Source organism: Sceloporus undulatus, chromosome 9 (assembly GCF_019175285.1).
Source record: "Sceloporus undulatus isolate JIND9_A2432 ecotype Alabama chromosome 9, SceUnd_v1.1, whole genome shotgun sequence".
Lineage (NCBI taxonomy): Eukaryota > Metazoa > Chordata > Lepidosauria > Squamata > Phrynosomatidae > Sceloporus > Sceloporus undulatus.
In genome coordinates this window covers 21,026,242-21,050,531 of record NC_056530.1, presented here as the reverse complement: position 1 = coordinate 21,050,531, position 24,290 = coordinate 21,026,242, and the positions used below count along the sequence as shown (strand labels likewise).

At 46.1% G+C, this 24,290-nt stretch overlaps 2 protein-coding genes across 2 annotated transcripts; one reads left to right on the top strand and one right to left on the bottom strand.

Annotated features, from left to right (window-relative positions):
- The first annotated feature begins 676 nt into the window (after positions 1–676).
- LOC121915361 (cytochrome P450 2F5-like) lies at positions 677–8,757 on the top strand. Its single transcript, XM_042439555.1, has 9 exons — positions 677–859; positions 2,417–2,579; positions 2,895–3,044; positions 3,882–4,042; positions 4,535–4,711; positions 4,811–4,952; positions 6,160–6,347; positions 6,966–7,107; positions 8,310–8,757. The coding sequence occupies exons 1-9, from the start codon at positions 677–679 to the stop codon at positions 8,489–8,491; spliced, it is 1,488 nt and encodes a 495-aa protein (XP_042295489.1). The 3' UTR covers positions 8,492–8,757.
- A 1,568-nt stretch (positions 8,758–10,325) lies between these two features.
- On the bottom strand, positions 10,326–24,290 carry EGLN2 (egl-9 family hypoxia inducible factor 2). Its single transcript, XM_042439556.1, has 6 exons — positions 24,155–24,290; positions 20,958–21,686; positions 14,020–14,139; positions 12,477–12,613; positions 11,741–11,808; positions 10,326–10,993 (listed from the first exon to the last, which is right to left on the bottom strand). The coding sequence occupies exons 2-6, from the start codon at positions 21,510–21,512 to the stop codon at positions 10,920–10,922; spliced, it is 954 nt and encodes a 317-aa protein (XP_042295490.1). The 5' UTR covers positions 21,513–21,686; positions 24,155–24,290; the 3' UTR covers positions 10,326–10,919.

Here is a 24,290-nt window from a genome sequence, read left to right as displayed (position 1 = left end):
ACTACACCGTTGTATTTAATGGGACTTGACCATCCACAGGTTTTTTTTATCCAGGGCGGGTGGAACCAAACCCCAAGGGCCCATTGTAGTCTGAAACTGGTTTAACTGCTATGGTTCAATGTTGGGGAATTCTGGGAATTACATTTGTGTGAGATACTTAGCCCTCTCTGTCGGAAAGCTCTGGTGCAACAACAAACTACAAATCCCAGAATTGTAGTTTCTTAGCACTGAGCCATGGCAGTTAAAGTGGTGTCAGAATGCATCGTTTCAGCATTTTTGCAAACCAGAAAATCAGGTTTGTCAAAGATTGTAGAGATTAACCAAAAATGTAACTACAGGTTTTTCTTCCAGGAACACAGAGAAGTTACTTCTGGATCCCTTCTCTCCCCTACCTCTGCACCCCATTCTGCTGATTCATAATTTCGATGCAAGTGAGAGCCCTGAAAGGCAACCAAGCCCTGTGGCTCTGTGCCATTCCTCCTCTGGAAGAACCCAGAGGGAGTCGAGCATTGCCCTGACATGCACGTCGATCTGTAAACACAGAACAAACTCCGTGCCTTTAGCGCAATACCAGAGTGAGAGAGAGAAGTAAGCACCTAGAAAGACATGTATATATAGCCCAGGAGGGGAAGGAGAAAGAGTCCCACACTTGACTCCAACCTCCTTTTTGGCAGCCATGGATCTCAGTGGGGCCACCCCACTGGCCTTGCTCCTACTTTCTGCCCTTTCCTGCCTGGTTTTGTACTTGAACGGGGGCAGGAAAAAGAAAGGCATACTGCCACATGGCCCAGCACCGCTGCCTCTTGTTGGCAATCTCTTCCAGTTAGATACCAAGGAAATGCACCGATCGCTGGAGAAGGTAAGAACCCGAGGGCCGTGTTGGGTTAAGGAGGCCAAAAGCAGAGACGTAGCTAGGATTTTAGGAGGGGGGGGGCAGACTAAGTGCCACCATTATAATGGGGCTTGAGTGCGGGGGCGCAGCAGCACACACCATTCATTTTTCTAATGGAAGGGGAGGTCCGGCCCCAAGACTCCCCCCCCCTTTGGCTACATCCCTGCCAAAAGGGGAGTTCCTGGACTGGTTTCCTAGTCCCATCTCCACTGAAATGGTTTGAAACAGGTTTGGCACTGCAATGGATTCCACAGGGAGGCCTGTGATCCTGTAGAACACCCTTTTGACTCTACATTTTCACATACTCCCCAAATGTCCCAGTTTGATCAGGACAGTCCCAAAGAATCCTCACTGAGTATCGGTAATCCTCATTTTGCTTGAGCTTGTGTTCTGTTGATGGAGTGAGCATGTTTAACATGAGAAAAGCCCCATGGTTTTGTAAGACCATGCATAACACCAGGGTTGTCCAAGCATAGCCTTTATCAGGTGGTGGGGCAAGTCTACCATAACCTCCAACTGTCCTGATCTGGCAGGGACAGTCCCAATGAATCTCCCGCCATCCCGCTTTTTCAGCAGCTTTTAAAATGTCCCAGGTTGTCTCTCTGCTGAGATCTGGCAAACCTTTGCACTTAACTAAACCCCTGGGTGATGGTGGCTTCCCCACTGGAAGTCTTCAGCTAGAGTCTGGGCAACCCTACAAGACTCCTTCCAAATCCAGGCGATGAGTTGCACCCAATCTAGTGTGTTTTTGCATCAGTGGAAAACAAACAAGGTGTTTCACCCTCTTGGCACTTATGGAGATTAAACCATGCCTAATTGTTCTTTATTAATTGCCTGGGCCACTTACACCTGGAGAGAGCATTCTCAAGGGATTAGCTTCTGCTCAGAGGCACTTGTCTACTGAGGCAGTTGAGATGTTCTGCCAATTCCTCCTTTCTGGCCCATCTGGCAACAATGGCAAAGCAAGCGCTGACATTTCCAGATTTGTATTGCTGGCAGAGTCCAGAAGATGATTAGTACAAATCTGATAATAGCATCTTGCCAACTCTTTTATGCAGGAACAATGGGAGTTTCCCAGAATCCTGGGTGTTGGAGCTATCCTCCTTCCTACATGTTTTTTGTGGTATGTGGTTGGAAAAGTTTCCTATGTGGGGCTGCCCTTGTCTTCAGATCTTCTGGGAAGGTCCTTTCCTCTGTCCCACCTTTAAAAAGAAATAAGAGCAGCCAGCCTGCTACCAAACTCTTAGGATCTAATGTACAGTACAAGTCACCTGTCCCAGACAACAGAGAAGGGACAGAGCTGTGAAAACTAGACAGTGAAGAAAGCTGAGAGGAAGAAAATAAACTCATTTGAAATTTGAAATAAACTCATTTGAAATTGCCCAACGTCACTCAGTAGGTTTCCACGGCAGAGGAAGGATTCAAACCCTGGTCCTCTGGACTCTTAGTCCAAGAATAAAACCACTACACTTTGCTGGATCTGCCTTTATCTTTCTCTCTCACACACACATTTTCCCTCTGCAGCTCAGCAAGCAATATGGACCTGTGTACACCATCCATTTGGGTTCCCTTCCTTGTGTTGTCCTCTGCGGCTACCAAGCTGTGAAAGAGGCCTTGGTGGACCAGGCTGACGACTTCAGTGGCCGTGGGGACTTCCCTGTGTTCTACCGCTTCACCCAGGGAAATGGTAAGAGAAAAGCACCCTCATGTACTCCATGGAGAAGCAACTAACTAAGGAAGCTCAGTTAACTCTGTTAACTCAAGCTATCTGGATTTTATTGCCCTGGCCCCAATCTAACATTCTCTCCTCCCCAGATGTTAACAGCACTCCAAATTCACTATCTTGTAGGCCTGTTTTCACAAAAGGGGTTCTCAGAAGGATGATATGTTAGCTTAATAAAGAAAGGTGCCCAGCTTCAGCAGCTTCAGCCCATCCATCCATCCATCCACTCACCTGCAGGCTACACAATCAAGGCTAATGGACCACTTTCACTGTCTCCAGGCATTGTCTTCTCCAATGGGGAAAAGTGGAAGGTCCTGCGTCGCTTTTCCTTGCACACCCTGAAGAATTTTGGGATGGGAAAAAGCAGCATCGAGGCTCGGATCCAAGAAGAGGCCCAATGTCTTGTCCAGGAGTTTCGGAAAACCAATGGTGAGTTCCGTTGTCAAAGCAGATTTTAGGGCTAGAAGGCTGGTGGGTAGAGTAGCCAGGGTCCAACAAGGGCCAGATAACTCCTGGGCCTTTAGCAGGGGCGAGGTGTGTCTCCCATCCCATGTCATTAGAGTGAGGAGTCCGTCCTAGATTTTAGTCCAAACTTTAAAAGATCAGTCCAAAGTTATTCAATCTTTTCCTCATATAGCTTCAGCGCCTTGAATAACCCCTTTAAAGTGCTTTTGGTCAGGGGAAGCACTGGTGTTCAGATGGGGAGGATGTCCCTTCTGCCCAGACAGTCGACCCAGACCCAGAACCAATCTGACCAACTAACCAATTAATGGAAAACTCCTCTTATGGAAAAGCTGGGAGCTGAGCAACCCATTCACACTACAGAATTATTGTGCTATTATTCCACTTTAACTGTCATGGTTTCATCCTATGCAATCCTGGGATTTGTAGTTTGAGCCACTAGAGCTATCCGGCAGAGAATTCCAGATGCACCTTCCTCAACTGCTGATCCCAAGATCCCATAGGATGGAACCGTGTTAGTTAAAGTGGAATCATCACACTACAATTATAAATAAGCCTTTATTTCTTACATCACTTGAAACAATAATGTTTTACTATCCTCCATCAATGCATAATGACTTGCAGAGGAACCCATTCTCATGATTACTCTATTTAATATGTTGAGGAGTTTTGCACATATGTATATATTTTAACTTTTAAAAAAATCCCCTCCCATCCTGTTCTCTTTGGGACTTTGTGGTTCCTCTTGAAGAAAGCACTACTTTGGTACCCCGAAGCATTGCCTTTTCCTCCCTTCTTTCACAGGGACCCCCTTCAACCCCCTCAACCTTGTCTGTCGAGCCGTTGCCAATGTCATCTGTGCCGTGGTTTTTGGCAACCGTTTCGACTATGAAGACACGGACTTCCTCCTCCTTCTGGATCACCTCAATGAGAACTTCCGGATCATGAGCACCTTCTGGGGCGAGGCAAGTAAGGAAAGCATAGTGTGACCTCAAGACCAGGGGCCCTTTCACGCTACACAAGAATGGCACTACGGTTCCACTTTATCTGCCACAATTCCAATCTGTGGAATCCTGGAGTTTATAGTTTGCTGAGATGCTACAGCTCTCCGGATGAGAATTCTAAACCCCTCTTCCTCAACTTCAGATTGCAAAATTCTATCAGATGTTGACATGGCCATAAAGTGGAATCATAGACTATAAATATGTAGTTTGATAGACCCCTAGTGTTATAGCACAGATAATGTGGAGATGTCCAAGGGCCACATGGATGAGGAACATCAGGCAATGAAGCTAAATGTGGTTCTCCAGGAGTCCCAGACTGGCCCTCCTAGTAAAATATTACTATTTTGAAACTTGGCTGCACTACTTGGGCTGGACCCCATAAGGTGGTGGTGTTTTCTTTCCAAGGAACCTATCATTATTTTCCCCATTATACCTTCACTGCCCTTTTTCCAGCTCTACAACATTTTCCCCCGGATCATGGACCTCCTCCCTGGGCCCCACCACCAAATCTTCCAGAACTTTGAGAAACTCCGGCACTTCATCACGGAACGCGTCCTCTGGCACCAAAAAGATCTGGACCCCGATGCCCCCCGAGATTTCATTGACTGCTTCCTTGTCCGCATGGAGCAGGTATTGTTTCTGTCACCCAGTCTGAGTAAACTTATCCAGATCTAAAACTGGCCCTCATTCGTGGCCTCCTGCTCACCTTCTGATCTGCATCTCTTTTAGGAAAAGCAAGACCCTTTGAGCTATTTTAATATGGAGACCTTGGTGATGACCACCCACAACCTGTTCTTTGGGGGAACTGAAACAACCAGTACAACTCTCCGCTACAGCTTCCTTATCCTCATGAAATACCCCGAGGTGGCAGGTAAGAGTCATGGTAGAGCACACACATGGGTATGTGGGAGATGAAGTAATAATTGAATGTGACAGCTAAGAAAAGGCAATGCAATTCTGGGCAGCATCAACAGGAGCATAGTGTCCAGATCAAGAGAAGAAGTACTGCCACTCTATTCTGCTTTGGTCAGATCTCACCTGGAATACTGTGTCCAGTTCTGTGTCATGTCTTTTAGATTGTAAGCCTGAGGGCAGGGAACTGTCTATTATCCCCTCTGTTGTAAACCGCTCAAATTCCCAGTGATTGGGCGGTATATAAATAAATCCTATTATTATTATTATTATTATTATTATTATTATTATTACTACCACAGTTCAAGAAAGGCATTAAAATGTAGTACATGTCTAGAGGAGGGCAGGCGATATCAGAGTCCTGGATGTCTTATGAGGAACACCTTAAGTATTGGGTAGGTTTAACTTGGAGAAGTCTTGGCGAAGAGAGAAGAAGCAGATTTTGCTTTTAAAAGACTTGATAGTCATCTTTAAAATCTGAAGGGATGTCATGTAGAAGACAGAGCAAGCTTGCCTTCTGGTGCTCCAGAAAATGAAACAGGAAACAAAATTGCAAGAAAAAAGATTTCACCTAAATATTCGGAAGGACTTCTCTGATGCAAAAACTGGTTGGCAGTGGAATAGATTGCCTTAGAGAATGGTGGAGTCCCTTTCTTTGGAGGTCTTTAAACAGAGGTTGGATGTGCATCTTTCAGGAGTCCTTTAGTTGTACATACCTGCATGTGTAGGGGTTGGACTAGGTTACCCTTGCAGCCCCTTCTAATTCCAATGTGGACGCACACATGCAAAATTATGAAGACTGGTGGCTCTGTGGTAGAACCTTTGCATTACCTGCAGAACATCCGAGGTTCAGTCCTTATCTAGGTCTGGACAGACTCTTATTTGGACTTTCTGCCAGTCCAGGCAGATCAGAAGTGGGGAACTTGAGGCCTTGGGCTAAATTCAGCCCTCTTGAGTTGCCTTGATGGTCATTCCCACTTCCTATGACACCATCATTTGATGGCTCCTGAACTTTCAATGTGCCCACCCCATTCTAAAAGACTGAAATGGAGTGGCCCTGCCAGTCATTTCTCTTCTCAAGGGAAATCTGAGCTTTGCCCCACTGAAAGAGGCACAGACCACATGCACTTCTCCCTCCATCCTACCTCCTGTTTGCCTCCCTGCAGCTAAAGTCCACCAGGAGATTGACCAAGTGATCGGCCCCAACCGTGCCCCGTGTCTGGCTGACCGTACACGCATGCCGTACACCGATGCCGTCATCTACGAGATCCAGCGCTTCATCTCCATCCTGCCCATGGGACTCCCTCGGGCCGTGACCCGGGACACCCCCTTCAGAAACTTCTTGCTTCCCAAGGTAGGAGAAAATCCCCTTCAGGCCTGCTGCCCAGAGCTGTCCTTCATGAGGACCTAAGAAAATCGTATGAAATCCATGGGGTCACTATAGGTTGACAGACAATATGAAGGCACATAGCCACACAGATAGTGAAGTGGGTATGAAATCTGGGAGACTGAATCCTTTATTCAGGGATGTATGGTAATATATGGTAGAATTTGAACAAAGATCTCTGTAGTCAAAACAGCTGTCTCTTCTCTCTGGCTTTCCTCTATTTTATGGTCTTTTCTTCTTCTATTTCCTATTGCATTCCCACATGCTATCCACATACCTCTTGTCTGTCGCCCAGAACTTATAAGAATTGACTGCAACACCTTTTGAATGATGCGTCATTTTGTTGTTGCTTTTTATATTGATGAATTTTGAAATGGTTTTAATTCCATAGACTGTTTTATTGCTTTTTAAAATTATCTAGACAGACAGACAGATATAGATATTGCTGATGTTTTTGTCATTGGTTCTGGTTTTAATATCCCATTAACTACCTTGAGTCCCTGTGCAGGGGAAAATATGAGATGTAAATGAATATAATCATTATTATTATTACAGTTATGATTATAACAGCAATTCCTTCCACAGGGCACCAATGTCATCCCTCTCCTGAATTCAGTGCATTATGACCCCACTCAGTTCAAAGACCCAACGTCCTTCAACCCCGGCCATTTCTTGGACGAAAAGAACGCATTCAAAAACAGTGATGCATTCATGCCTTTTGCTCCAGGTATGGAAGGGCAAGGCTTTGGGAACAGTACCATGGGCATAGCTACTGGTGTGGAGGAGGGTGGCAAAATAAGGGCAATGCCTTCCAAGTAATACATCTGCCCCCTATGAAATGTTCCTTTAGTCCCCAAATTTTTAGCATTGCGGAAACTTAAAGCATCAGCCAAACATTCAGAAATGCAGAACACTTGCAGTCTTCCTGGGTGTTCCCTCTCTGATCTCCAGACAACACTCCTTGAACAAATCCCAGGATTCAATAGGATAGAACTGCAGCACTTAAAGCCGTGTCAAACTGGATTATTTCTACAGTGTAGATACATCCTAAAAAAAAGTGTGAATGATTTTCTATATTCCACTCTCCTCATGCAAACCTATCTCAGGGTTTTCTTGGCACGTTTCTTCAGAGGAGGTTTGCCATTGCCATCCTCTGAGGCTGAGGATCCTCTGAGCTGAGAAAGAGCCAAAGTGATCATTTGCTATAAAAGGGAGAATCGCCACCTTAATGTGAAAGTGAGAGAAACAGAGATTAGGTAGATTACCCTCCAGTCGCATCTGCTTTTACAGCCATCATCTGATGGATTTCGCTTGTCTAGCCAAAGTCTTAGTTCTGGATACTGCTCTGAAATGCAGCTGCGACTGAATTAAATTGTTGTCGGTCCGTTGTTCTGAACTCTTCCCCAGGAAAGTGGTCCCTCTCGAGGTCAGAGGCAGGTTGCATGAGAAATATACATATATAAAGCTGCCTGCCAAACCCAGATCAGATTAGAAGAAAGCAGCCTGTCCGAAGACCTGCAGACCAATTAAATTCTTAACCTTGAGTTCCAGCCCAGAATAGAAAGCTTTTGGGAAAAGGATCAGGCCCAGCATTTGGCAACCCTCCAGGTGAAGGTCCTTTAAAAGAGCTCACAAGACACAGACACACAAAAAGTCCTGGGTGAACTTGGCATAAAAACGGCCACAACCAGCTGGCAAGCGGAACCGGATGCCAAATTTCACTCCAGGAAAAACACCAGCGAAGTTGTAGATAACTGGGCGACAAGAGGCATTTACAACAGCTCTGTGCCCAAGAGTATTTCCTCCACACATCCCACATGTACTGTCAACTTCTTTCTGCAAGCATGCCAGGATTACTGAAGAAGTAGCATATAATTGTGTGTGTGTTTAACTGAATGCTTTCATGAATCCTTTGCTCCTTACCTGCAGGCAAACGGATCTGCCTGGGAGCTGGCTTGGCCCGGATGGAAATCTTCCTCTTCCTCACCACCATTCTCCAGCACTTCACCCTCCAACCACTAGTCGCTCCTGCTGAGATCGACCTGACACCGCAGTGTACCGGCCTGGGCAATGTTCCACATCTGTTCCAGTTCCAGGTCCTTCCTCGCTAGCTCTGGAAAGGACCCCCAAGCACCCTCACTTGGCTGCCCAAGCATCACAGGATCTCCAATAGCAGGGATCCAAGAGATGTTCAGAGATGCTGCAACTTCAGGTGGATCATTCCTAACTCTCCCTCTGAACCTGGGGGTCTGCTTGAAGTCCACTGTTGAAGGAATTTGGGGTGATTCTGCACCAAGAGCACCCACATTTTACACCCCTGAATACTGTATGCAAATACTCTTTGCATTTAGTAAAAAAGGTCATTCTCCTTCCACCATTTGTTGAGTAAAAAGCTACCTACTTGCCTACTGTCCCTAAGCCTCCCACCGAAGACATCTTGCGCAGCAACACCTGGGCCTTTTGACACGTCCGTTGGCATCACCCACAGGCTTGAAAACAAATCTTTATACCCAATGAGGACTAGCAGCTTGGTTTTAAAAAATTAAAGTTAGAGTTCTGAAGAAGTTGTATTCTACATCTATGGAAGTGCTCCTTATCAGATGCGTTTGAATTAGAAATTAGTTAGAATTTAGTTCCTGGCTAAAACCCTGCCAAACTCTACTTTCTCTCCTGCACTATTAAATGTCTTGATAAGGATGAATCAAAAACAGAGGAATAGTGGAGAGAGTAAGAGGTTGTGTATTTTTCCTGCCCAGCCATGATCAAAACTTAGAGGTAGATTCTGGGGATTTAGCAGACACCGCAGGAACAAAACATGTTCTGCCATGCTGCAGGTTACACCATAAGCAGCTTTTATTTGGGGGATGACCAAAACTTTTCCCGACTAATATGCATGTCTTCCCCTCCAAGGCCTTAGACCAGAGAAAAACAGCCTGCCCAGTATCCACCTCTTTGCAAAGTCAAAGCAAAAAGAATAAAAATCAGAAAGGGTTTTTCTTCACTTCAGTTGGCCAGCACAGGAGTAATGAGCAGTTTTCTACTCTACAAAGAGAAACAGAGCTTGAAGTAGGTAGTTTGGTGAAATGGAACTACAAATGTTCCCACAATTCTGAGAAAACCAGATTCTCGGAATGTAGAAAAAAATCCAAGCAATTTGTCTCTGAACTTTCCAAAAATCAAGGCAATGGTACCACCTTGTGGTCGTTTTATTTGGTGCACATCTGTGCATGGACTGCACATTTAATTTATCCAGAACCACGAACCACAGTCGCAGTTTCAAAGAGGATACAAAATCCCTTTGCATGAGGAAACGCATGTCACACTGGAACCAGCATAGATATCGCCTTTTGGACAGTATACAAACTCTTGCAGACCACTCTCTGCTTCCATTTTCACACACATGGGACAAATATATAAGTGAGCACATCCCAGAATCTGTGGGACAACTGTTCTCAAAAAATCCAAATTCTGCAAAGTACCAATGGCTACCATGTCAGCAGGAGGTAGTGCATCCTCTCTGGATTTTAGTCTGACATTGCAAGGAGCTATACAACATGCTGAACATCTTCATTTCTCTAAAGATGCCAGCCACAGATGCTGATGAAACGTCAGGAAGAAACTCTTCTAGAACATGACCACATAGCCCAAAAAACACACAAGAAACTATTGACACTGCTTTTAACAGCCATGGTTCAATGTTCTAGAATTCTGGGAGGTGTAGTTTTATCAGATATCTAGCCTTCTCTGTCAGAGAGCTCTGGTACCACAAGAAGCTACAAATCCCACAGCATTAAGCCAAGGCAATGTCAAATTGCACTATTTCTGCAATGCAGATTCAGCCTAGGGAATACTGCCATTTCCATAATGAACAGGGGAAGTAAGGAGGACCCAGGAGTCCAGGCTCTTCCTCCTTCACTCCCTTCCACAAACAAAGCAACCAAAGGCTATTTTCATGTGGTAATGTTTATTCCCATCCTATCTCAAAGAGTCCAAACACCGGTTCCTTCTCACTCTCCCCAAACCCACCAGGCCTCACCTTCCAAAGTCAGCTCAAGAGTGCCCTTTTGTGGCCCTTTCCCTCTCCTCTGCCTCACTCCCTCCTTCCCTGCTCTCTGGTGAATCACAAAGGGATTCAAATGAACAAGACCAAGCAAACAGAGCAGTGCTGGGGATAGCAGGGAGGAGACACATGAGTGGAAAAGGTGCCCCCTTACTATATGGAGACACCTCAATCATCTGAAGAAATGCAAAACCGACTCCAACAAAAGGGTTGTCCCCAAGTGACACCGGCCACGCAACTAAACACAGACACAGAGGTGTGTGCACCCTTCCTCCTCGGGGTCCACATCTCCTTCTGCAACCCTCTTCCTCCTGGATTATGACCAGACAGCCTCCATCTGCCTCCAGCCAAGGTTGCAAAGGAGCAGCAGCAACAGCGGCAGCAGCAGACACGGGCAGCGGCAACGGGCAGCTTGAAATGGCCAAAGAAAGGGGAAGCTCTTTGGCACCCAGGTCTCCGCAGTACCCTCCAGATGTCTGTCATGTGGGTCCATTCATCTGTGCCTGCGTCTGGGTCTGGGTTGCAGAAGCAGGTCCTCCCTTCTGAGCACAGGCTGCAAGAGGGGAAGAATTCGATATTGCTTAAGATAAAGGACAAGCAACAGCGGAAGGCTAGGGGAACACATTAGCCCCTTCACAAGATCTTTCTCCTGAGGTATTCCCACAAAATAAATAAATAAATAAATAAATAAATAAATTTATTTCCCAGAGCTGGATCAACATTATCATCAAGCTCTTCAGCGCAAAGCCAAGATCACTTTCTAAGTCAGCTGCTGCCAGAAAACAGTATATATATAGGAAGCTGAGGCACGTTACAGACCGCCTGAAAGTGGCGGTCTGCCACCGCCGTCATTAGCGGCGCCAAGGAGCCCCAGCAGCCAAACCGCAAAGCTCCCCAGTGCCGCAAAAAAGAAGCGCCAAAATGGCGCTTCTTTTTGTGCCCTGGAAGTGGTACCACAAGTCGCTAGTCACACACTCCTGGCATCACTTCCACTGTGCAACGTGTGGACGCTAAGTGTCCGCGACGTCAAGATGGTGGCGCCCATGTAGAATGAGCGACGCCATTTTGTACGTCCTCAGGACGTACTAGGGTTAGGGGCGTGCGTAAAGCACGCCCTTTCCTAACCCTAGTATGTCCTGAGGACGTACTTTACGCCCGTTTGTAACAGGCCTGAGATTTATTTCTTGACCCACTCTGCATCACTATACCCTTTACTTACAGTGAGTTACAAAATCTGCCATTTTGTGTATCAGTGTAACCGAGCCCACCCACTGAAACAGGTTTCAGACCTTCCACCTACCCAGCTGGTGTCTTCCTTTGGCTTCTGCCCGCTCCTTGGCGTCAAAATACCAGACTGTGATGGCGTACCTGAGAAAGACACAACCACAGAAAAGTGGGTGGGTGATACATGTTGGGTCAAAGAACCAGAAGGCAAGGAAGGACTGTCAGGACTAAGTGAGGCAAGAGAGGAGGGTGGCAGTCAAAAGACTGCCAGACAGACTGAGGAAATAGAGTCCAGCAAGGAGTTCTTCAATGCCAGCCTCATTCAATTGAAGGGAAACACAGCCACTGGAGGGTACCAGCAATGCATGTGCTCTTGCACAGCACCTTTCCTGTTCAAATGGAGCTTGTACGGGGGAAATCTCTAGCAGATCATATGTCCCCCATCCTAATGGAAGAGGTGAGGTGCCATCTGGATTCTAAATGTCAGACACTGCATCAAAATGAGCCTGCCCCAAATTCAGTGGAATATAAGCTTCTCTCTACCCCACTCAAGTTTCTCCAGGGCACTGGATGTGGCTGGTCAGGAAAGAGAGGAGGAAGCATTCAACCATTTGTATGCTCCAGAGGTTAAACTTTATCACTGATGTCAACACTGTGGGATTATGTTCCTGGGAAATTAGTGGTCATCACTGCACATCCTCAGGGGCACTAGTTCACAAGCTTTATCTCTGAATGCCACCAAACTTCACATCCCTTTCCTGACTCATCTTAAACCTGGAGACAGAGGGAATACCCACCAACCCCCCTGTTACCTCGTAGCATAGGCTGGCTTCACTTCATGCGGGTTGCGTCGGTCAGACCAGAAGATGAGCAGCCGGTCAAAGATGGGTTCGATATTTGCCACCACCTGTCGGCCTTGGGGGTAGATCTGCAAGATGCCGCCATGGACCTGGCCAGGAGATAGAGAGGCAAGAAAGGGTCTGTGTGCAGAGTGGCTACCTGGGCATGGTGAGCAGCCTGGCATCCCCCTGCCCCACTGAAATCATTGGTCCCCCAGAACATCATCCCTTGACCTGGTGCCCTTTCACACTACACAGTTATACCACTATGATTCCATTCTAATTGCCATGCTTCCATCCTACAGAATCTTGATATTTCCAATTTGGAGAAAGGTAAGTAGAATTCTCAGCCAGAAAACTCCATGGCCTCCTCAAACTACAAATCCCAGCATTCCTTAAGACAATGCCATGGCAAGGAAAGTGCAATCATAGTGCTATAACTGTGCACAGTGAAAAGGCCCCTAGTCAGTAACTTGCATTCTACGAAGACCTTTGGCTTCTCCTTGTGAGAAGAAGTAGGAAGACCAGTGACACACTGAGCAATGGAGAAATATGCAGAGCCAAGAGACAACCACACTACATATTGATAGTCATGACTCCATCCTACAGAATCCTGGGATCTGTGGTTTGGAGAGGGACTTGGGACTAAAACCCGGAGTAGGAAGGAGGTGGTGCTGGTTCAGCAGTGACTGTTATTCACAATAGTTAAGTAGAACGTCCAGGTTGAAAGGCAATCTACCTTATGAATACTAGTTTTGTGCATGCAGGAGGGGAAAATCAATAGCAGCAAGAAAGGACCCCATTGTTGAATGGTTGCATTGGCTTCTGATTTATTGCCAGGCCCAATTGGCCTTCCAAGCTCGGAATGATTTAGGACCAGGTCAGTCAATGGGAAAAGACCATGTTCTCCTTAACACTATCTTCTAGATAGCTACAAAAGACCAATTGCTATTGTGTTGCTTCTGTATTTTAATGTTTAGTGGTTGGTTATTTGAGGTTTTTACAAACTATCTTAAGTGTTAGTTACCTTCAACTTCTAGTACAAAAGGTAGGGTTATACATTCTAATGTTTCTGTGCATCTGCCCCACTAGAGCTAGAGCTTCAAGTTCTCAATTTATTTAAAAGGTTAGGGTTGTAATGTCCTGGATAGCTCCTTTAACATCTCAAGCTCGGAATGGTTCAACTGCCTTCTGCAGACATGTAAACCACTGCCAACCATTGTCCTGCAGCCTAAACCTGAGTCCTGCCGCCATGACTTTTTCAGCCCCATCTCCTCTTCTGCAAAGAATGGACTAGGCATCTCACAATGCAGAGTTTTGAAGTGAGTCCTGGCAGAATCTGGCATGCTGGTGATGGGTAAGAAAGGAGCGAATAGTGAAGGGGATGGAGTGGAAAGGATCCACATCACAGAGGGAGACATCCATGCCATGCGTGAAACTTGAGCTGGGGCGAGAAGGCATGATAGATTATGAGAGCATTCCTCCCCCCATCTCTGCCCCCCACTCTATCACCTACCTTGCTATCCCACTGCCGGTTTAGGTAATAAATGCACGTGACGCAGCGCCCGTCTCCATGAGGGTTGTCCACGTGTCGCACGTAACCCATGCCGTTGCCAGGGTAACATGCCACCATGGCCTGGAGGGAAGGAGGGAACGAGAGAGGAGGGGGGTTCATTGCCAGGGACAGGACCAAAGAGCTCACAGATCTGCCGATGCTTCCCCTAACTTATTAGGTTCCACCTTCCGCCCGCTCAGCCAAACACCCATTAGGCAAGGTTGATCAGTAGCCATATTGCCCGGCTCACCTTGAGTGAAGGGAAAATCTACTCCAGGTAACCAGGCAGTCAAAAGAAAAAAGTCCAAATCAGTTCTTACCCTCCCCAATTATAAAACGAGACATGTGGATGGATTATATTGGCGGGAGCCAGTGATGTCACTAAGGGGTGAAGGTGGTATAGCCTGCACCGAGTTTCACCTCAAAAGAGGGGTGACACCAGATTGGGTCCTCTTTCCACTGAAGGTTGAGAAGGGGCAAGTGCACCCCTCCAGGTTTTGTCATGCCAGGTGCTTCCTCCTAAGGAGGTGGTCACCACCATGACAGCAAAGGAGAAGGGCATGTGAGCCCCTTTGGCCACTGCCCCTCTGATACCTCCAACCATTAAATGGGTGACACCAGGGGCAGGGACACCACTGACTGGAGCAATAGAGTAGATCCCAACTAGAACAGACCCACTCCACCCACCGCTAAATGGTTAGTCAACACCCAAACAATTCCATGATGATCCAGTGGGTCTGTTGTAGTTGGGGCTCACCAACTGGTCACAGATTCAATTTGCAAGGCTGCCATCAGAAGTTGTTTGGCCGTCTCAGAGGGGACCTCCCTCAACCCAGGGCAACAGCAGAGTCCGCTGGTCTGTCGTCTGTCCAAGGACCAGGAAAAGCATGCAACAAGGGGGTGGGATGGCAGTGGGGATGGGGGAAAGAAAGACGGAGAGAGAGAAACCAGGAGCAGAATGCAAGAGGGACGTAGAGGCTCACATCTCTAACACAAAACAAGTTGAGGCTTTACACAGAAGGCACTGGATGATCCATGTCCTTTGCTTTCACATGTACCAGAACCAAATTTCAGACTGCAAATTCTGGAGCTTAACCCTTCAGGAGCCTAGATTATTTTTTTAAAGTAATGGTTGACACATTCCCCAACCCACACATCTAAAAATAAAAATACATCAGCAGCTAACAAACTTGTAGGTAAGCAATAAATCCTGTAGCCACTGTGTCCCATCAGACGCCTGTTTTTCCTCCCACCACCCCATCCAAACATCCCAAGCAACAACTTGCAAAGCAAAGACATTATCCTTTTTACTGTAACACAAAACCTGGAAAGGTTTCTGGACCAAAGTCCCCAAGTGCTCAGCTAACATAAACCTAGATGGCTTGACCGACTGTAATTGGCGATTCTGAACACTGTGCTCCAATAAATTAACTTTTCCAGGCACAAGCCCTCCTACCTCACATTAGCCAGAATACCTTTTATTGTAATTGGAGGTAAGTCAAAGTCAACGTGACAACAGTCAACAGCAACAAAAATACACAGCTTCAGTGTCTTGCCAAGGAGCCAAAGGCACTCTACACATGCTCAGAAGCACACTTCTGCTATTGCTTAACAAAAGCTAAGCACTCTCAAATAAAGGGCTGTCAGAAATGGTCTGATTCGATTCTTCCAAAATTGTATTTTAACATGGTTTTTCGTTTTGTTTCTAAGGCATCTTGACAAGGAGCCAAGGGCACTCTGCACATGTCCAAAAGCACCCTTCTGCCGTTACTTAACAAAAGCTAAGAACTTTGAAATACAGGGCTATCGGAATTGTTTCCATTTTATTCTTTCAAAATTGTACAGTATCTCAGCATGTGTTTAGACTGTTTCCAAGCATTTTTAAAAGAGGATTTTATCATTATCTCTGTACGACAGTCAGCTCTCCAGATCCACGGATTTTTCATCCACGGATTCGAGCATCCACGGCTTGAAAGTATCTTTGAAAACATATAAATTCCAAAAAGCAAACCTTGATTTTGCCATTTTATATAAGGGACACACCATTTAATATGCCATTGCACTTACTCGGACTTCAGAATCCACGGATGTTGGTATCCATGGGGGATCCTGGCACCAAACCCCAAGGGATACCAAGGCCCCACTGCATTTTAATTGCTTTTATTTGTTTACTGGGGGGGGGGTAATACAGAAATTAATTAAATAAATAAGTAAGAACTTGCTAAAAATGAGCAGAAATTTATATAAAAATAAGGTTATAATGCTGAGGCATCCCTGAATACACCTTTGCCACAACCAAGGGTTAACAAATGCAGAGAGAGAGCACCTTGGTTTATTGTCAGCCACAAGAGAAGTGAGCCAAACCCATGAAGACAACTCAAAGTGATGAAATTCCCTTGCTTTCCACTCTTCCCCCACCTTTCCAACTCTGAATGAAATGCCACATCCAATTGGCACTTCAGGAAAAGGAGGGAGGCAATGGCAAATGCTGACTTCCCCACCCATCGCACCCTTGCACCCCTCCCAGCCGAGGCTGGTGCATCCTGTTCCCTTGCTGTTCCTGGGAGCACCAAGGACATCAAGTCCCCATGACGCAGGGTTTGCCCCCCTTCCCTTGCCTGACCCACGTGGGATGTTCCTGCAGGGTCACCCGAGGACAGGCAGCCGTCCCTGCGAGCTCAGCCTTGCAAGCGATTAGAACAGCTCCCCATCATGATGCCAGATAAGGAGCAATTGTGCTACCTAAGTAAGCAGGAGAGGGATCTGCGCCTCACCTCGCCCTGGCACTGCTTTCAGGCTTGCTGTCATCCTTTGGAAGATGGAGAGGAAGCAACCCATCAGCTATCTGTCTGCTCTGGTCCCCCCTTTGCAGCTACTCTGGGGTCATGTCAGGACAAGAGCAATTATTATTTAGGAGAGAGAGTGAGAATTATTCCTTTCACTTTTATATCCTGCCTTTTTTCAGTAACTGGATTCAAGGCGGCTAACAAACTACTCTTCCCTTGTTGCTGGGTGGGTTTCTCAAATGAGAATTGGGGGGGGGGGGGGGAGGATTCATTACAAGTAGTTTGGCTGGAGACCAGAGTTCGATTCCCCGCTGGGCCATGAAACCCACTGGGTGACCTAGGGCAAGTCACACTCTCTCAGCCTCAGGGGAAGTCAATGGCAAACCTCCTCTAAAAACTCTGCCCATTTGAAAATGAGTTGATGACACACAACAACACGCTTAATATAATTTATTATTATAAATCACATATATGTATATATTCAATTATTATTTCATATAACTTATTATAAGTTTGAAAGCCGGTGTGTTGTCGTGGTTTGAGTCTTGGACTATGACTCTGGAGAGCAGGGTTCAATTCTCTGCTCAAACATGGAAAACCACTGGGTGATCACAGGCCTCTAAAGATGCCACTACGGTCAGAATCTCAGGGGACTCCCAACCCTTCCTGATGGGCATGGCTACAGATCCCAGAGAAAACACAGCACCAACCAACCGGTGATGAAGACTGAACGGAATATGCTGCATCTTTCCACATTTGCACCCTAGAAATCCATTGCATAACATATTTGGATCCAGTTCTTAAATGACACACATACTCCAATGGTCTTCCTCCCGCTGGCCCCACTTTGCCAAATGCATCAATCCTAGACCCAAAGGAAAGGCTTGCCTTGCAGCCCATCACTGGGAGGAAGCTCAGAGTAATTCCAGGAACAGCCAAAGGCAGCCAAGATCTTCCTGGAAAAGATGGATCATTTTGGTACTGGAAAACAAACCGCAACATAAGCCTCCTCCTGCCCAATTCCAATGGGGAAGGATCCTGTGTCCAGTCCCAGCCCCACATCAGGAGAGAAACAAACCAGAAGGAAAAGGAGAGAGCTTCCATAGGTATTGCTTTGCCATTTTAACTTGCATTTATTTTAACTACCAAAAAACACTCCCAGATGAAAGGTTCCCCTGGGAACCTTAATACAGGCTGCATCCGCACTGCAGGAATAATCTGGTTTGACCACAGTTTAACTGCCATGGCTCAGTGCTATGGAAGTTGATTGTGGCACCAGAGCAAAACAGGGAAGGTTCTTAATATAGATGTATGTTTTTAAACTTTTGTATGATTTTTATAAAAATCAGTCTTATAGCGTTTTAATGTGATGCTTTGACATCGGTTTTAAAACTTTTTGAAAACGTTTTTAATTTGTTGTTATGGAATTTGCCTTAGGTCCCGGCCTGGGAGAAAGGTGGCATATAAAGTAAATAAAGTAAAGTAAATAAATGTTGGTACCAAATTTTCTTTTTAAAATAGTCATACCCAAGAAGACACCTCCTTCGTTCACTGAGATCTAAATGTAATCTGAAAAGGCACGAAGGCCGCACAGGATGCCAAGTTTGGAAAGAACATTTTCTTCCTTCTACCTCGCGCCCCCAAAAAAACCACAGAGACAGCCGGTGTCATTTTGGACAGAGATTTGTGTACAAGCCAACTTGGAGGTGTGACGTTTTGGGAGGACAACTCTGCTCTTCCTAGCAGCGTGGGTAGTGAGACCTGCATTGAAGCTGGCAAGGGATGCTGGAAGTTGTAGTCCTAAAAGGAACCTTCTCCAGCTGTGGAACAAAACAGCACCTCCAGCGGCATATGGCCAACCCCACATACATATACACACCACACAGTCCTTGAGAAAGAAGAGTAGCTCTGAAACAAATGAAGCATCTGCAAATCAGAAAGAGCACCTCTGAGCATGAGCTTTCCTAGACCAAAGTCTACTTCCGCAGATGAATATAATAGCATATATTATAAAATTATATGCATCTGAAGAAGTAGACTTAAGTCAACGAAAGCTCCTGCTGCCAACTCCTTTCTTTCAGTGAGTCTCAAAGGTGCTACAAGATCTCTCTACATGCCGATTCTACAAACTAACACAGCTGTATCTTTGAATACTTAACTAAGCTGCTGATTTATAGAGAGAGCACTGGCCTATAATAATAAGGCTTCTGGTATTTGCAGTCCAACAACAGCTGCAAAATTGGACTTTGCCCACTGCTGATGTAGGGGAAATGAGCTCCAGAGGGAACGAAACCACATTCTGAGGTCAAAGCGCCACTGGCACAAAAGGAAACTGCCGTCAGCATTGGAAACGGCACAGCTGGAGAGGGAGCTGTGAAGGCATCACCCAGACAACCCCAGCAGGAAATCAAGACCGATTCGGTCTTCCAAGTCAGATGATGGGGCTGGCCTGGCGAAGATGATCATAGGATTATAGTAGTAGCAGCCAGCCGAGACTGACCTGGTCAACAACCTTTCTCCTTGCACCTAGAAATTACCTAAGGGCGGGCATGCAATGCACAACTATATAAGGCATACCCATCCTAGGCTTGATTTAAACCTTGCCCCAGCCAGGAAACGGTTCAATGCGTCCGCCCTGCATACAACACACGCCAGTGAAATTCCACTATGAACGTATGTGGTTAGCGGGGTCCTAGGATCAGCCCAAGGAAACAACGAAAGCATACACACATGCTTCCAGGAAAACTGATTTTTTCCCCCCCAGGAGAGGAGAGGCAGCGATAGCAATTGTCAAAGAAATAGCCATGGGAAGTCCGTTCCACTACAATAGTACTACTCTCCAGTATCTGGAGAGTTTTCCGATGAGGGGAAAAGCAAAACTAGCCAATGGTTACAAGTATGATGCCAGTTCTTGGCAGAACGGGAAAAAATAATTGCTGGATTGACTGAGAAGCACTGTGTTACATTATAAACAGGAAAGGAAGAAGGGAAAGCTTACTTTCAGCTTACTTGAAGGAAATAATGGGTTAAAACTGGAAATTTTCCTGCTTCCTCTTTCAATACATCCCTATATTTCATTCACTGAGACTGACCCAGTTCCCTTCTATGTAACGCTTCCTGTGGTGACACCCAGCTCAATATTCAGAGGTAGACTCTTATCCTTATGTCTAATTCAAATCTTTCATAATAACCTTCTGACTATATAGCTTTTAGATTCCCAGGTAAACAGATTTTTACTTCCATACGTTGGAGCTAACAGACCAGCCAGTTGACAAACCTGTAACATCTTAAGACAACTCTTCGAAGGCTTATAGCCAGGGTCACAACTTCCATTTTTCTGTATCCTATTGCAGCTTCTCAGCCACCCCTACAACTATGTCACTGTGCTTAAATATTTGGGGTATAAATATATAAAGAAGTGAATTGAAATCCATAAAAGCTCACAGTGCAATAAACTGGTTAATCTTAACGATTCTGATAGATTTCGTCTCCTGGCCATTTTATTGGGGGAAGAGGAGGTGACATCAAGAGTAGGTCAGGCGAACAAATGTATCAACCTCCTGGTAAGAGATTGAACCCTTTCACGCTACATAGTTATAGCACTATGGTTCCTCTTGAACTATCATAGCCACATCCTATGGCATCCTGAATTTGGAATGGATGGAGAAGCATTCAGAATTCTCTGCCAGAAACAGTTCTAGTGTTTCACAAAACTACAAAACCCAATTTTCCATAGGATGCAGCTATGTCAGTCCAAGTAGAATCATAGCACTATAACTGGGTAGTTGAAAGAGCCCCTGAGCTTGCTCTCTAAGAACAGCAGAGATATGGTGGCAAAAGACAGTCTGCAAGCTGTTCTTAATGATCCTCCAATTCCATAGGAGGGAATCATGAAGCAATCCCTTCATTCTCTCAAGAGGGGCTGGAAAACAAGCCATATCCTTACCTGGAAAGAATGCCTTCCTTGCTAGCTTGAGGGTATGCAAAACAGAGAAAGATATGCATTCTGCAGGCACCCAGAAGCACTCTCCTCTTTATTACAGTTTCAGTCAGGGTCCAAAACAGACCCCAGCCTGAAAAAACAGTACGTGGCTGTTACTAGCCATGACTCACCTTGGTCCTACCATTAATATCATACCCGCCCAGCTTGCCAGCACAGTGCATGATGAGCTCGTCTATGCGTGCCATGAGTATGCCGATGGCTTGGCAACCAGGCTCCCGGCCTTCCACCCAGGCGATTTGGTCTCCCCGGATGCTGCGGGAGGGCACCGTCCTTTGGCTCACCAGCTGCCCGTCGTGGAACTTCCCACTGCGATTGAGACCTTCTGCTTCTGCCAAGATCTGGTCGCCCAAAGCCTCCCCAAGAAACGAGTCTTTGACACAAATCCCATATAAGTTCATGCAAGGCACCACATAGTCCAAGGCCAACCGGCTGATGGGGACACGGCTTTCGCCTGGATCAGGCCCTCGGTGGCGCTTGGCCGCTCCTTCGCCCTCGGAGTCTCCATTCTCCAACCGGCGTCGCTTGGGCTCTCGATGTCCATTCAGTGCTAGCAAGAGCAAGCCCCCAACAGCAGACCCCTCGCTTTCCAAAGGGCATGCTTCCCGACCCATATTTTGGCAGGGCAAGCCTAATATGGGGGGGTCAGGAGGGTCAGAGCCCTCCATGTCACGTCCTGGAAGGGTCTCGAGGCACAGGCTGTCGCCATGGCTCGGCCGTCTCTTGCACCAATACAGCGGTGTTGGCCAGTGCGGTGTGGTCAGCCCAAGGGGTGCTGGGACACCTCCAGAATCCAAGGCATCAGAAGGAGAGGGTGATGCTGGGTTTTTTCAGCCCTGTGTCTAGAATTGAAAATAAATAAATAAATAAATAAATAAATTTTATATATATATATATATTATATATATATAATCCTAAACAGAACATGAAGCCAGGGTAGTTAAAGCAGTCTCAAACCAGATTATTTCTGCAGTGTGTTTTGGACCTACTATTCCCAGAATTCCAGAACATGGAGCCCAGGCAGTTAAAGCAGTCTGAAACTGAGTTATTTATGCAGTGTGTTGCGGATTTGATTATTTGTGGGTTTGATTAATACGTTCTCTCTAGGAATCTCTAAGTCCTCCATTGCAACCCTGACAGAAATTGACCATAGATTTGTGCTGGAGAACTTAAAACTTCCTAGAGGAAACACTTCTCTAGGCATTTGTAGGTCCTCCAGCATGATTCTATGATCAACGTCTGGCAGATGCTGACCAAAGAGGAAGACCTGGAGATTCCTAGAGAGGTGTTCTCTTACATTAAAAACAATAGGGGTTTTTTATTTGTGGGTTTTCCACATTCATGGGAGGGTCCTTCACCCCTAACCCCTGCAAATGTGGAGAGACCACTGTACATCAGAGCCAAAGTTCTTCACTAGATGGCTTCTTTTTATTGACAATGACCTGATACAGACAGGCCAAAATAAAGCTGCTTCGAGTCACTTTGCAAGTATGCTGTTTAAATGATACATGCGTCCTAAGAGTCCAGAAGCCGTACCAAAGCCATGCTCCAGTCCTCAGGACTGTAGTGCAGCTTTGGTGCAGCTTCCAGACTCTTAGGACGCATGCATCATTGAAACACCATACCTCCAAAGTGACCCGAAGCAGCTTTATTTTGGCCTGTCTGTATAGGGCCTATATTAATCATGCAACATACAGTTGTCCCTCCATGTCCATGGGGTTTTTATCCACAGATTCAACCATACACAGCTTGAAAATATTCACAATATATAAATTCCAAACAGCAAACCATGATTTTGCTATTTTATATAGGGACTTTATTTCATTACACCACTGTCACAAGACATAAGCATTCGTGGATTTTGACATCCATGGGGGTCCTGGAACCAAACCCCAGCCAAGGACCCATTGTATTTTTGTTCCAAAACCACTGGTGACTATCTAGATATTCATTGAAGAAATGCAAAGTCAAACATACAACTTCAGCTTTGGAATTCTATCCTAATGTCCTGGGTACCTATAAATATGTTTATATTGGTAACATAGTGCTAACTTTCACAATGTTGTAGAGAGATCTTGTACTACCTTTGAGACTAAAGAAAGAAGTTGGCAGCATGAGCTTTTGCAGACTTAAGTCTATTTCCTCTGGACCTCCAAAGGAAGCGTTCCAGGGCTCCTCTGGAAGTAGACTGAAGTCTAGGAAAGCTCATGCTGCCAACTTCTTCCTTTCGTGAGTCTCAAAGGTGCTACAAGATCTCTCTACGTACCTATATAACACAGCTGTATCTTGAATTCTTTCACAATGCTGGCACTTCTTTTCAAAGTTTCCCTCCCATAAAGTGTTGCAAAGAACTGAGCTATTCTGTATCCCAACGTTTCCTTTGGCCTAAAGGCCCTAAAAGGCCCCAGATCTTCTCTGAGCAGAAACAGTCCTGGTTTGGACTTGAGACCATCAACAAATACAGTACTCAGAACTAGCTGTGGGCTACATTTCAGAGGAAGGAACTGGCAAAACCTTTCTGGGTATTCCTTGACTAAGAAAACCCTAGGAAATGTATAGGGTTACTATATGTCTACAGACAACTTGAAGGCACATTTTAAAAAGGGTGCGGGAGAGAGGACCCCAACTATACCATCCCATATGATGTGCCTCCCTCCAACTCACTGGTTGTTTTAGGGATGAATGGAAAATTCAGAGGTGGTTTTGCTAGTTCCTTTGCCTGAATATAGCAGAGAGAACAAGGGAAGAGGGTCTCTAGTCTTCGAGAGCTAGAAGAGAAGGGATCTCTATCCCATTCTACTACAGCCAAGGTCTAGGAAGAGAATATGAGAGGGGATCTGTAGTCTAGCCCAGCCAAAAGCTATAAGAGAAGAAGGGAGGGATCTGTAGCTTAGCCTAGCCAAGAACTAGAAGAGAAGAAGAGGGGGGGGGGATCTCTACTTTAGCCTACCCTAAGCCAGCCAAGAGCTAGAGAAGTAAGGGGGGATTTTTAGTCTAGGCTAACCCAGCCAAAAGCTAGAAGAGAAAAAGAGTTGGGATCTCTAGTCTAGTCTAGCCTGGCCTAGAAAAGGAGAGGAGATCTGTAGTCTAGCCCTGCCAAGAGTTAGAAGAGAAAGAGAGGGGGAATCTGTAGCCTAGCCAAAAACTATGAGGGGGGACTCTCTAGTCTAGCCTAACCAAGAGCTAGAAGAAGAGAAGACTATAGATTCTATAGTCTAGCCTAGGTCTAGAAGAAGAGAAGAGGGGGGGGGGATCTGTAGCCTAGCCCAGCCCTTGGAGAGAGGAGACCCCTGAGCTAAGCCAGACTCACCGAGGCTCCTTCTTCCCAGGCGGAGGGGAGTCCTCTCTTGCTGCTGCTCCTCCGGGCTCAGCGTTTGGAGCCAAGCGGCCCCACCTGACTCTGATCCCGGCTGGAAGAGGAGGAGAAGGAGGAGCCCAGCCCTGGA